This window comes from Anticarsia gemmatalis, chromosome 17, assembly GCF_050436995.1.
Source record: "Anticarsia gemmatalis isolate Benzon Research Colony breed Stoneville strain chromosome 17, ilAntGemm2 primary, whole genome shotgun sequence".
In the NCBI taxonomy this organism is placed as follows: domain Eukaryota; kingdom Metazoa; phylum Arthropoda; class Insecta; order Lepidoptera; family Erebidae; genus Anticarsia; species Anticarsia gemmatalis.
Genome location: NC_134761.1, coordinates 4440777 through 4453500, shown reverse-complemented (window position 1 = coordinate 4453500; position 12724 = coordinate 4440777). Strand labels below are relative to the sequence as shown.

General features: G+C 37.7%; 3 protein-coding genes across 4 annotated transcripts; 1 reads left to right on the top strand and 2 right to left on the bottom strand.

Annotated features, from left to right (window-relative positions):
• Positions 1-2: 2 nt before the first annotated feature.
• On the bottom strand, positions 3-3566 carry LOC142979982 (ribitol 5-phosphate transferase FKRP). Its single transcript, XM_076125233.1, has 5 exons — positions 2687-3566; positions 2416-2598; positions 1964-2136; positions 1413-1692; positions 3-1168 (listed from the first exon to the last, which is right to left on the bottom strand). The coding sequence occupies exons 1-5, from the start codon at positions 3431-3433 to the stop codon at positions 1046-1048; spliced, it is 1506 nt and encodes a 501-aa protein (XP_075981348.1). The 5' UTR covers positions 3434-3566; the 3' UTR covers positions 3-1045.
• Positions 3567-3806: 240 nt separating this feature from the next.
• Positions 3807-6451, top strand: LOC142979983 (ATPase ASNA1 homolog). Its single transcript, XM_076125234.1, has 5 exons — positions 3807-4041; positions 4118-4223; positions 4738-4923; positions 5296-5433; positions 5691-6451. Exons 1-5 carry the CDS (start codon positions 3923-3925, stop codon positions 6159-6161), a joined length of 1020 nt encoding a protein of 339 aa, XP_075981349.1. The 5' UTR covers positions 3807-3922; the 3' UTR covers positions 6162-6451.
• A 51-nt stretch (positions 6452-6502) lies between these two features.
• On the bottom strand, positions 6503-12714 carry PIG-O (phosphatidylinositol glycan anchor biosynthesis class O). 2 transcript variants are annotated; one of them, XM_076125229.1, is made up of 10 exons: positions 12045-12714; positions 11800-11929; positions 11329-11550; positions 10978-11004; positions 10331-10581; positions 9998-10149; positions 8902-9926; positions 8543-8737; positions 7705-7844; positions 6503-7530 (listed from the first exon to the last, which is right to left on the bottom strand). In XM_076125229.1, exons 1-10 carry the CDS (start codon positions 12585-12587, stop codon positions 7351-7353), a joined length of 2865 nt encoding a protein of 954 aa, XP_075981344.1. In that variant the 5' UTR covers positions 12588-12714; the 3' UTR covers positions 6503-7350. The 2 variants fall into 2 exon arrangements, with proteins under 2 accessions (XP_075981344.1, XP_075981345.1); XM_076125230.1 differs by lacking the exon at positions 10978-11004.
• Between the last annotated feature and the right edge of the window lie 10 nt (positions 12715-12724).

Here is a 12724-nt window from a genome sequence, read left to right as displayed (position 1 = left end):
AAATGAAATGCGCCTACAAAGAAGGCACGCAAATTCAAAATGCCGATTTTGATAAACTCTATAAACAAAACAACCCATTCAAAATGGTCGTCACTTTTGAAGATACACTAAAGACTAGAACAGTGTGAGATCTCAAACGTTAATATCTAAATACTTACAAAACAAGCGAATTCAACTAACACTACCAATCACGTAAATAATATAAAATTTGTGTGTAAATTTTCCATAGAGTTCACTTCTATTTTTTAGAATATTTTTTATTTCTTACTCTTAATTTTATGATACCTAATAAATCTTGTATTTATTTATTTGATCGTTAATATTGTCATAGCTTTGATAAATGCAAAGGAGATACAAATATAAAAAATGCTAAATAACTACGATTAAAATTAGCAAACACACATAATCACACCCACTGAACAGAAGCGGGTGATCAGCAAACAATGATAAATATAGATTTATCTTACAATATAAATAATTATATTTACTTACAGATAATCTTAGAGCTACTGACTAGTTAAGATTCATAATTATTGCACTTTGAAAATACTATAACAAAAAGACCGAAAAAAACTACACTTATACCAAAAATAGTTTTCTTTTAGCCATAATTTGAATATTAAAGGCCGATTTTACCAACAAAAGATAACTTTTTTAAGAAAATCGGCCTCATTGCTATAAGTCGACAACTTAGTAGAAAACCTTGGCGCGAACACTTAATCTTGATCGTGATGAACAATTCTTTGTACTTTCAAAATAAAGTAGCTAAATCAAATAGACTCAAGCTGCATAAGTCTATGGGTCTATGGTGTACTAAATTCTGAATGTTATATACCTCCGACTGTCGTGAAACTTTTTTAAAAGGCTCTCTACTAACTTATTCGATGAATAAACATTTTCTATCAATTCTCGAATTGCTCTTCAATTTCCTAATTCATTCTATCATATCTTTACTGGCAGTTGTTTACTCTCGTGAAAAATGACTAGACTTTTAAACAAAACTATTACAACTACACTAATACAAAACAATATAAAAGTGTGAAACTTAAGGATAGAGTAGCTTCGGTCCTATTTTGTCGCATCGCTCGACTGCGTTGGCCCCAAGTTTCAGGTCTAGGAATGCACGTGCGTCGTTCGGCGCCGGCGCTTGACGACCCGCGAATGTTATCTGCAAAAACAAACATTTTATAATAATATTTGCATCGCCAATTTTTTTGAGAAAAACAACTTTCGCATTCAAAGAATTAAGAAATTGTATTATATTTACTTATCATTTGTGATACGATGTGACATTTTAACATATTCAACCAAGAAAGTATTCAAATTTAGCCATAAACCAGATCATTTCATCACTTAACAAATTAGTTTTGTCATAAATGTTGAGTCGCGTTAAATCAAGAGCTTATCATCACCTGAGCTAGTGGATGTAAATGCCTCTCAGGGAACTCTCTCTGATGGGCTAGCACCCAGTCAGCAGGCCACATGGTCCCATTCCTTGCGGCGAAGGGCAATATGAGGGCATAAACTCTGTTCGTCGCAGAGTACGCCACTCTGTAGTAGTGGCCTTTAGTAGCGCGCTCCCACACGAAGCCGTCTGCGTCAGCGCCACCTCGCTGTAGCCAAGACACGCGAGATACATCTGACGCGTGAATACCTATCTCTACGTATTCTGCCCATGGTAGTATGTCCCCTCTGTAAAAGTAATAAGTAAAATTCATGAATAGGAATAAAATTGATGATATAATGTTGGTTAGGAATTGAGTATACTATGTTCTATGGTCTCTCACTACCCCTATGGGAAAAAGACGTGATATTATGTATGTGCTTTGAGTACATGTTTTGTGACAGACCTTCCGAAAGCTTTACCAAAAAAGAAGTATTCTGAAAGTCGAAATATCATTGAAGTTGAAGTACCTCAGCTCTGATATAAAACTCATAAAGACGTAATTTCCGAAATTTTTACCTTAAAACTGCTCCAAGTAATGAAGTAGTTTCCAGCCAGCATCTAGCCCCTGCTTGTAATAATGCTCGTAACACATGGCCAGCGACACGTCGCATGTTCCGACGACAACATGGAGGAGTGTTGCGGCCCGATAGAATGTATGAGGGTGTGCCTTGCACAGATGGGTAACAGCGCTGAAGCAAAAAGTAAAATTCATTTTTATTTTCTCTATGGAGCATTATTAATTTGTAATAGATATAAAGACCAACTCAAAAAATATTTACAATTTGAGGTGTAGTTTAAAGTAAAACTAAATAAATAAATATCTTTGGACAATTCACACACTACTATGGTACTTGTACTATGGTAACCAAATGACTGATAAACATACTTATATACTAAATAATACACACTCATATAGAAACCTTAACAATGGTTAGTTACTTCTAATAAGTATGATTTAGCCCGTTTACCTGTGTCTCCCTCTTACAGCCAAACCATTGCACTCTCCCATCTTCTCTAATAACTGCTTTGATGCCAAGCTGTTTGTACAGAGCTACTCTAAAGTCTCTCATATGTCGGGAAGCTCTCTGTTTGGCCCCCGGTGTCTTTAAAACTCCACGGCCAGCACCAAGCTTGCCTTCTGATATTTGTACCTGAAACATATAAAGTGTTTTTTACCAAAAGTTCATGAAAATAATGTGGAAATTCATTAATAAGTTTGACTAATGAAAGAACACATACCTTGACATTTTTAACTGTAGTTTGTAGATATAATGATTCAGGAAAGGGCAAAGCAAATGGCTGAGGTAGTTTCTGTAGTACTGCTGTTTTGATCAACAGAGCATGTTGGCCATGCACTGCGTCACATATCTTCCCTGAGGCATCCTTACTATAGTGCAGAGTCCAGTCAGCATACTTCCAATGTACTTGCTGACATGTCAAGTGTGAGTTACCCACTCCTATCGCAACAGCTTGAGTTTGACTACCAGAAGCCGCCACCATTGCTAGCTGCAGCACACGACGCGACACCCGAGTAGAATCAGGCACAAATAACACATAGTCAGTGAATACTTGTGTTAAAGGATTGAAATCTTGCGGCGATGCATTCAGCTTTAGTTCCAACGATAAAACTTTTACATTACGTAAAGTTTCGTTTGTAGCAGAGAACGGAAACGGTGGATATGGAGTACTCTCGCACACAACCACCACGGGCATGTTCGGGAATGCTGATACAAACGATTGTACACTGTCTGCGATATCATTTTCGAAATCTTCAAATTGGCGAAACACGACTGTGATAAGTTTAGACAAATGTCGCGAAGAACGACCATGTAATGGATTAGGGGACACCGTAACTGGGGCAATTGAATACAGGCGAATTTGTGGGAACAGATAACTGCATATTGAAAGGATCAGTAATATTGAGACAACAACATAAAATTTGAAAGTCAAACGACCACGGAAAAGACGGTAGAGCATTGTTTTCATTTACAAACTGGTGCATTTCAGTCATTACATAAATTATTTATTTATTTTCATTGAAAATCGAAATCACAACTTTTCGATTTACTATGACATTTGTCAATTTTCCTTACCATTTTCTTGACATTGACGTTATTTTTCTTCTCCATGCTTAACAATTTCACAGAATTGCAACCCTGAAAAAAGATTTGATTGAAATCAAATTAAAATAACGTGGTGCTCGTTGTTACAGGTAGGTACCTAATAATTGTTCATTATAGTAAAAAAACCTGTATAAGTATGCCTCGTCCTTCTAAGTAACCCGGATTTTCTAATACCATTCAGGATGTACCAACCATAAACTCCGTTAAATAATGACTATGACAGTCCGTATTGACAAGTCCATTAATTTGCGCATGTCACGTCACGTTATACGTCAAAATTTACGTTTACGATTTTAGAGTGATTTTGAGGTACAATTTTAATAATTTTGTTTAAATTATTTCCTCTGTAAATATGGAAGAAGATAGAGACTTCGAACCTCTTGAGCCTTCGCTAAGAAATGTGATAGAACAAAAATCTTTGAGGTGGATTTTCGTTGGAGGGAAAGGCGGCGTTGGAAAAACTACGTGCAGGTAAGTTTAATTAAAAACATCCGATTACCGCTTGATCTAATTAGATTCAGTTATATTAATGTTAAATTATTTTTAGCTGTAGCCTCGCCGTGCAATTATCGAAGGTTCGGGAGTCTGTCCTCATTATTTCCACTGATCCAGCCCACAATATCTCAGATGCATTTGACCAGAAATTTTCCAAGGTAGGTTATAGTATTTTTATTATGAAGAGTCAGAGTTGCAAACAGTGTAACACTATGGTGTATATGCAAACACTTGTGCCCTAATTTAGTTATCAGAGATATGACACTATTGATAGCACTTTTCGCCCGAATTTTATGACTCACATTCTTTTTGAGTTGATCAGACTCACTATATTTACATTCATACTAATATTATGCATGCAAAAGTAAATCTGACTTATACACTATAACAACTAAACTGATATTGATAAAATTTTGCATGGAAGACAGTTGTAGACCCTTTTTGTGGAAATTAATTCCTAAATAGCTTATAGGGGGTATGAAACAATGAAATTAGAGTTATGACATAAATGTGACATCAGACATGTTCAAATCAAAGAATCTTTTATGTTGTAGATATAAAAAAACTACACTTAAACTGTAACTAACTACCATTACTGTAATACTTTAATTTTGATTGTTGTTTATTTAAATAGTCAGTACAGTATATCAAATATCAATATTATGTTTGCAGGTGCCAACTAAAGTGAAAGGGTTTAGCAATTTGTTTGCTATGGAGATTGATCCCAATGTGGGTCTGACAGAACTCCCTGAGGAGTACTTTGAGGGTGAGACAGAAGCCATGAGGCTTGGGAAAGGAGTGATGCAAGAAATTGTGGGAGCTTTCCCTGGTATTGATGAGGCTATGAGTTATGCTGAGGTACACTACTATAAACCTATTATTACACTGAATAATGAGACCTCTTTAAGTTCTTTTCACACAATTGTTGGTGTGCCTTCATAATAAATAACAACAAATTGGTGCCTAACTTAAAATTATATAATAAAAGTTAAGACATTCTTAGCATATGGCACATATAAACATTTAGCTGTATTTCTCTATGCCTGAGGTAGATTTTGAGACAAATCTAGTTGTCTTTGTGTGTATGTATTTACAGTTGTTGAATAAAGCTTCAGGAGGACAACTTTGATCACTAACCATTGGAGAATAAAATATGGGAACCATTTAAGGTATTGCCATATATTTATAAGATGAAAAAAACTTAAACAGTAGTTGTTTTGCAATTTTCAGGTGATGAAGCTTGTGAAGGGCATGAACTTCAGTGCAGTTGTGTTTGACACTGCACCCACAGGACACACTCTGCGTCTGCTCTCCTTCCCACAAGTGGTTGAGAGAGGGCTGGGCAAACTGATGCGACTTAAATCCAAGGTAATGATATAAGTTACTTGATTTAGGTCTCAATGTTTTTTTAACTAAGCCCACTACTGGCCTAAGGTCTCCTCCAAAGAAATTTATAATTGTTACAGGTTAATTTACTGTAGATTATAATATATTACTGCAAAACTTAACAGTGGAGTAAATAAAATGTTTACCAAATTTAACAATTTGCAATTTAAATAGCACTTACAATCAATGTTCAAGTCAAGGTAAGCTTTAATTTGAATTAATCTATTGTATTAATGTAGGTTGCTCCATTCATCAATCAAGTGGCAACATTGTTTGGTTTGGCTGAGTTCAACTCTGACATGTTTAGCAACAAAATGGATGAAATGCTCTCAGTTATAAGACAAGTGAACACTCAGTTCAAGGACCCCAACCAAACGACGTTTGTGTGTGTCTGTATAGCAGAATTCTTGTCTCTGTATGAAACTGAACGCCTAGTGCAAGAGCTCACGCGCTGTGGGATAGATACGCACAACATTATTGTTAACCAGTTGTTGCTGCGTACGTCGGCGCCTTGCCAGCTCTGTGCGGCGAGACACAAAGTACAAGAGAAGTACCTCGAACAGATCGCAGACTTGTATGAAGACTTTCACGTAACCAAACTTCCACTGCTCGACAAAGAGGTGCGCGGCGCCGCGGCTGTGAACTCGTTCTCCGAGTACCTCCTCACTCCCTATGCACCTCCCGCGTCGGACTCCGCCTCCACCACGTGAACATCGATTAAGATTTTATAAATCAAATAGCTGTGTATCAATATAACATCTTGAAATCGGGTCTTTTTGTTTCGAATTACTTACTTACTATAGGTGTGTGAAGGTGCTATTTGTCACAAGCTTTCATTGGAAAATATTTATTCAAAAATGGCCACTTGTGTATACCTAAATACAGAGTATATTTATTATAGGAGTTAAAAACATATTTGTTTGGTTCCCATATATGACAGTGAACAACTCCATAGAATGCTAAAATATAATTCTATTCTATTAATATATACTAGAATTAAGTATGTGTTTCATTAAAACCCAATATGTGCTAAATTTTTTATTGTTGTTCATAATTATAAAAAAATTCAAATGTCATTATAAAACCAAAATTATGATCAGCCAATCGTAATAAATATTTAATCTAATATTTTTAATATATGGCTATTTTAATCGCTAAAACTAATGTTGCATGAACTAGAACAAATACTGATGTTTCTATGAATCTACAATATATTTAACGTCACAATAATAAACAACAAATTTTTAAATATCTTTCAATAACAACTAATAACTGTGGCAGTGTTCGTTCTATTACCATAAAGAATATTCAAAATACCTATAATAATATGTATGTATGTATAATAAAATGCTTTGGGCCGACATCACGTCGCCGTATAAAACAGTATTAAAAATAATACAACCATTAAGCACAAACGAAAACCCGTAAGTCGTAACTTGCAACGCACTCAGTTAAACATTCCATTAAAACAACGTTATTATATCAATGTCTTTCACATCCGCATGCATAAATAATCTCGATAATCAACTAAGACAATAACGTATCAGTCAACAGTCCAAGCGTAGTAATAGTGGGGCCTCGGAAGCTAGTCTCTGTACTTTGAAATCGTTCAAATCTGAACAAAACATCTGCCTCGACACAAGTAAATATACTCATTTATAAATTTCAGGCACATTTATGGAGACGCGGACTTCAGTGCGGAAGTATAAATATACCCCGTCACCGTTATACACTCTTGCGTGTTCTGTTTTAAATTTGTACATTTTTATTAAGTTTATATTGGGAGTTTTACATTCCGCGTTTCCATAGATGCGTCGCTATCCAGGCAGATTAAATATCAACATTTTAATATGAAACGAGAGGCTCCACGAAGCATCGAGTCCATCAGTCGCGCTTGTGTCAACTGGAGCGCGCGGCGGGCGCGGGCGCCACGTGCCACGCCGCCAGCACGGCGCCCAGCAGCGTGCCGAGAAGCGCCGCGGCACACGCGCCACTCTCGAACAACAGCTTAGGCGTGAACACGCCCCAGATCATCAGGTGCCGGCAGTGCACCGTCGCTGAGATTGCGCTAACGAACACCTGGAAGATGAGAGTGAGATGAGTCCAGTAACGCTCGAGACCTATTTGCCCAATGTGACATCCGTTGCCATTGTGGCAGAATGATGGGATAACTGACACGAGTTCCCTGTGCTGTTTAGAATCTTTAGCATACACCATATTATTTTAGCATACATCCTTATGACTCGAACGTACCCTGATAGCGAAGCAGAGCGCGAACTTCAGACACAGCGAGAAAACAGCTGCTAGTTGAGTGCGCGGGCCCACGGCCGTAGCGCCCGCACGACCCCACAGCGCGAGCAGAGGCACTGCGGCGCCGAACATCAGTGGCATACCTACAACATAATATGAAATAAAAGTGAAGACGACTTTAGACTAGAAGTTAACCCGGCAACTGAACCCCTCAAGAGTTTAAGTATATGCAGTATAGTATAAGCATACTTTGTAACTAGATTTTAATTGAAGCTATTAATTACTATTAATTTGTCATCTCTCATTGAGAAACTCTTTACAATCATGCCTGCCTTCAATGAAAGATACAAAACCAACCAAGTTTCTTCCTATCTGAAAAATATAGATATAGAGACCTGGGACCAATGTAAAACGTGCATAACCCTTGTTTTTGAATTAAAGGTTTATTTTTAGTAATATGTGTTTCAATATCTTACTGTTTAGATAAGGATCAGCAGTGACCTTGTAACAAATAATCACGTCATTACTACAAAAAGATAATAATATGTAATTTGAAGATTATTTTTATCTTAATTAACACATCCTTTTACGTGTTCTAATGCAGGCCCTCGAATGTCATAAAAATACCTCACTTTGCAGCGTAACTGATAATCTGAACTTGATTCTCGTACACAAAACAGCAAGCGAAGTTACCGTTGAAAAGTCTCACTGTATTACTTCCATGATCTTAACACGTAAGCCTCTCAGTTTAGCTGGAATCTTTCAAACTATGCAACACTACCTGTGTTGAAATATACTTTATTATTTTTTCATCATAATGATAATAATAATATAATCTTACCAAACAATTCAAGTGCGACCAAAAAGGCGGTAATAGGAGGTCCGATATCGAGGTAGTTGGGATCACCGGCGTGGAAGGCGGGGGCCCATCGCACGTGGCCCAGTGTCGCGTGGTGGCCCGTGCCGTAGAAGTTGTACGACGCCAGCAACGCCCACATACAAGCCACGCTCGAGTTACAACGTTGACTCACCAACGCTGAAATATTCATGTGTGAATTACCGAGTTCCTGTTTCCATAATGTGATAAACTCATTTACAAGCTGTTTTCAAATGTCACATCTAAACGCTACATAATTGAAGTTTATATACTAGATGTTACAAAAGTTGAAGCCAAATAAGCAATTAGTAAAGAATACTTACAATATTTAGAACCTCCGTCACTTTTCAACATCGAAACTATGTTGAGTGCCAAAAACCCTAGTACCAACGCAATAGCAGCGGAAGGTGCGTACGCCGCGCCAAGAACTAACGAGTTCGCGATGTAAAACAACAAACTGCAGACAATTAAAGGCAACGTGGCGCCTTGACCGTCTCGCTTAAATAGTAAGGCAAACATTGTGCCGATCACCAGCCATGAACCTCGAGCTAATAATCTCGACCGACTTGGAGAACCCAACGAACCCCATCCGACTGCCCAATGAGCACAAGCAAAAAGTCCAGCTACAACAATGCCATATCCACGCCATCCTACATGCCGCCTCGCAACAGCTACTACTGCCGCTACAGATCCTAATGCTAATACTAACGCAGCTCTTGACGCCTGACCTGTAGGTACACCGGCACCCGCCGTCCAACAATCTCCCTGCTCTTCCCTACATCCTCGGTACAACCTAGACACAGCTAAAGCGACCCCGCAGCCCGCCCAAATCACTAACGCTTTAACATTACTGATATTGAACACCATCAAAGCTAGCACACTCAAGAACAAGAACGAGAGACCTGCTCCCTCCTCTATAATATAACTGTTCGACACTAATACCGCAGCAGAAGCAACCAAGCTAGCACGAGCGAAACGTTCGTAAAACAATGAACGACCTTCACACCATCTTTGCGTTATACCATCCCAGTGAATAAGTACTAGCACGCATGTAAATCCCCCCGAAATCAACCCAGTGCTTAAAATGATCGCATGCTCGAGATCTTCTAAATACTTCATATAGTATGCTGTGTAACATACAGAAATGCACAATGCCATGGCAGTGAGTCCATACGGTACAAAAGTACCGGCGAACACATGAGGAAGTCTTTCCATTGGAATGCCTTCAGTTATCAGCCAATTGAAAAAAATGGCCAAGAGAAGAAGAAGTAATGCTCTGAGCATTGATAGAGAATCAAACTCGACCCAAACTTCGCGGAACACATTTCGAATGTTATCCACAAGTGCCCTGAAACAGAAATTGAACGTTATTATATGACTTTCTTTTAAATCAGTAGATATGTATGGAATCTTTTGTACCTAACATCTGTGATATAATTGTTAAGTTCGTCTTCAGTGTCAATGAGAGCTGCTTTATCTAATTGTTCCCTGGTGGCGTTGATAAGCTGCGCGAGTCTGTCGAGCGATATCTGTTGCGACTCTTCTCCGTAGCGGATTAAGTATTGCGTTATCTGAAAACGCAAGTTAAAACAAATACAAGACTAAAATTATCACACTATTTACAGTTGGATGAAACTGAAGGTTACAAGGTCTTATGACCTAAAGTAAAATAAAATACACTGAATTCCAATTGTATTTAAAATGAACAAAAATAATATATGAGAATAAATCAATAATGATCATATTTCTTACCTGTTTCAAATTGTTGGTCAACTGGAGTAAAGTGTGGGTAGTACTACTTTTAGGTAGTACTGGCAACAAAAGGTTCCCTAGAGAAGGCGCAGGCGGCGGTCTTCCCAACGCAGCACTGAGTGTGGGTGCTAAGTCAGTCTGTTGCACTTCTCTGCCCGTCGCAATGTCTGCGCCACTGCCGCCTAGACCAGCACCGCGGTACGCAAAGTATGCGGCCGTGCGTTCAGCTCTACTCTCTCCACCATGATCACCTATGAAGCGAATAATAAAGTCGTGTTGATTATAAACAGACCTTTTTAGTAAATATATGCCCATGCATTATCTATATTATCTTGCAAAATGATTTGATACTTAATTATATTTTTGGCATAGGACATAGACAGAACAGCTTTTAATTATTTTATGAGAACTTTAAGCAAACATTATTTACAAGTCGAATTTAAATTCAGCACACAAAATAAATTATTTCCACATCACTAGTCTATTCTTATTATAAACAAAAATGACAATTCAAGTCCTAAGATACAAAAACTAACATAATATGCTTTAGAATCACACACATAACAGCAAAATGTAGCTTTAAAGAAAAATGCAATAATTACACACAATTAATTGTACTACTTCAAGCAAATCTATTAAATACCTACCCTCTGTGTAGTTCCCTTCTTGTGAGTCTAAAACAATTCGAAAAGTCAGTCTTCACTATATTATATAAGACTAATAAAAATGTACATTGTACAGTTATGCATCACCATTATATTAGTTCAAATTTGATAATTAAATCTGTCCAATAAACAGAAATATACATCGTAAACCTAATAAATGGTGAAACAATACCTTTTTACACACATTTTATAAATATTTACTTACAACAATAATTACAATATAAATTGACAATACAAGAACTAGACTGACTTAAGTACATCAAAATAAGACAACAGATTTGACTTTATACTTCTGACCATTATATCTTAAATCACTATGAGAATGTTACACACCTGTTTCAGTCATACCATGGTCCCCAACCACAAAGAGCAGTACATCAGGAGGCAGCAGTTCTATGACCTTCTTCAGTCTGCTGTTAGTTTCATCCAGCTTCCTTGTCATCTCGGCATGGTTGGGACCATACCTGTGGCCTGCATGGTCTACTCCTAAGTAGTGAGCCACTAAGAGGTCCCAGTCATCTTTCTTTAATTCATCATAGATCTTTGAGTCCACTTCTGTTAACCAAACAAATAGTAACATTTAGAATAGTTCCAATAAGAAAATTCATTGTCTATTCTGCATACAATTTCCTACATATGCCTACATAAAATATTGTGTAATGCTTTCAAAGTTAAGAACAGCTACTCTAATTGTAAATCTTTCAATATGCTGAACTGAACATCAAATACAGTAAGGTAAAATGTAAAAAAATAATCATACATATTTCAAAAGTATTATTGTAAATAATGATTTCAATACCATACCTAAGTCCACAGTATCTAAATCCCAAGTATGGAAGGAGTACATGGCATGTGATCTGAGCCACTTGCCAGGCATGAGTCGAGCCCAGGTGTCATCTCCTAGTAGAACCGCCTTTCCTCCATTCCTTGTCACCTGATGATTATAACAACTCATTAAAAATAGATGTGCTTAGCCAAAAAGATTCCTTGAATCCTAATGGCATTTAAAAATTAATGATAAATGGGTGTTCAAACTTTTTATCAGTTACCTGGTCAATGACACTGTCCTCCTGAAGTTCCATAGCAGCAAAGTTTGAACTAGCGTCTATGAACGTCGGCAAAGAACCAGTGGCGAGCGCCTTCACTCGTTGCAGCGTAGTCGTCGGCGGGTCAGCCATAAAGCGAAATAGGCGGGTTCGTTCCGGCCACTTATCCAACATCTCATGCATCACAGGCAAGCGGTTCTGGTAAGGCAGCGGCTTCTTTAGACCTGCGTCGTACTCAGTAAAGTCGTATCTCAAAGCGTCCACCAACAGAAACACAACCCTAGACCGCTGAGGCACGCAGGCCAGAGGACCGCCAGGAACTGCCAAAATACGCCGAATCTTTTCATCTTCAGCACATATCTCCATCACAGTAGCGTTTCCTTTTTCCCGTCCATCGCACCCAAATTTGTCCAGTGACACACATTCTGTAACATCACTTAGAGTTTTACGGGATAACAGAAACCCATGCCCGAACATGAGAACCGCCGATAGAATCAAGTAGGTGAACCAAACTAAATATAGAATAAAATTCCATTTTTCTCTCATGATTGCCACTGTCTTGTTGAATGAAATTATAACTTTATTTGAATTAAATAATAAAATACATTAAAATAAGTGCACGATCCATTGCATTCAAAATTACAAATTTCGCATTGATTGACACTTTGACAGTGACATATTAA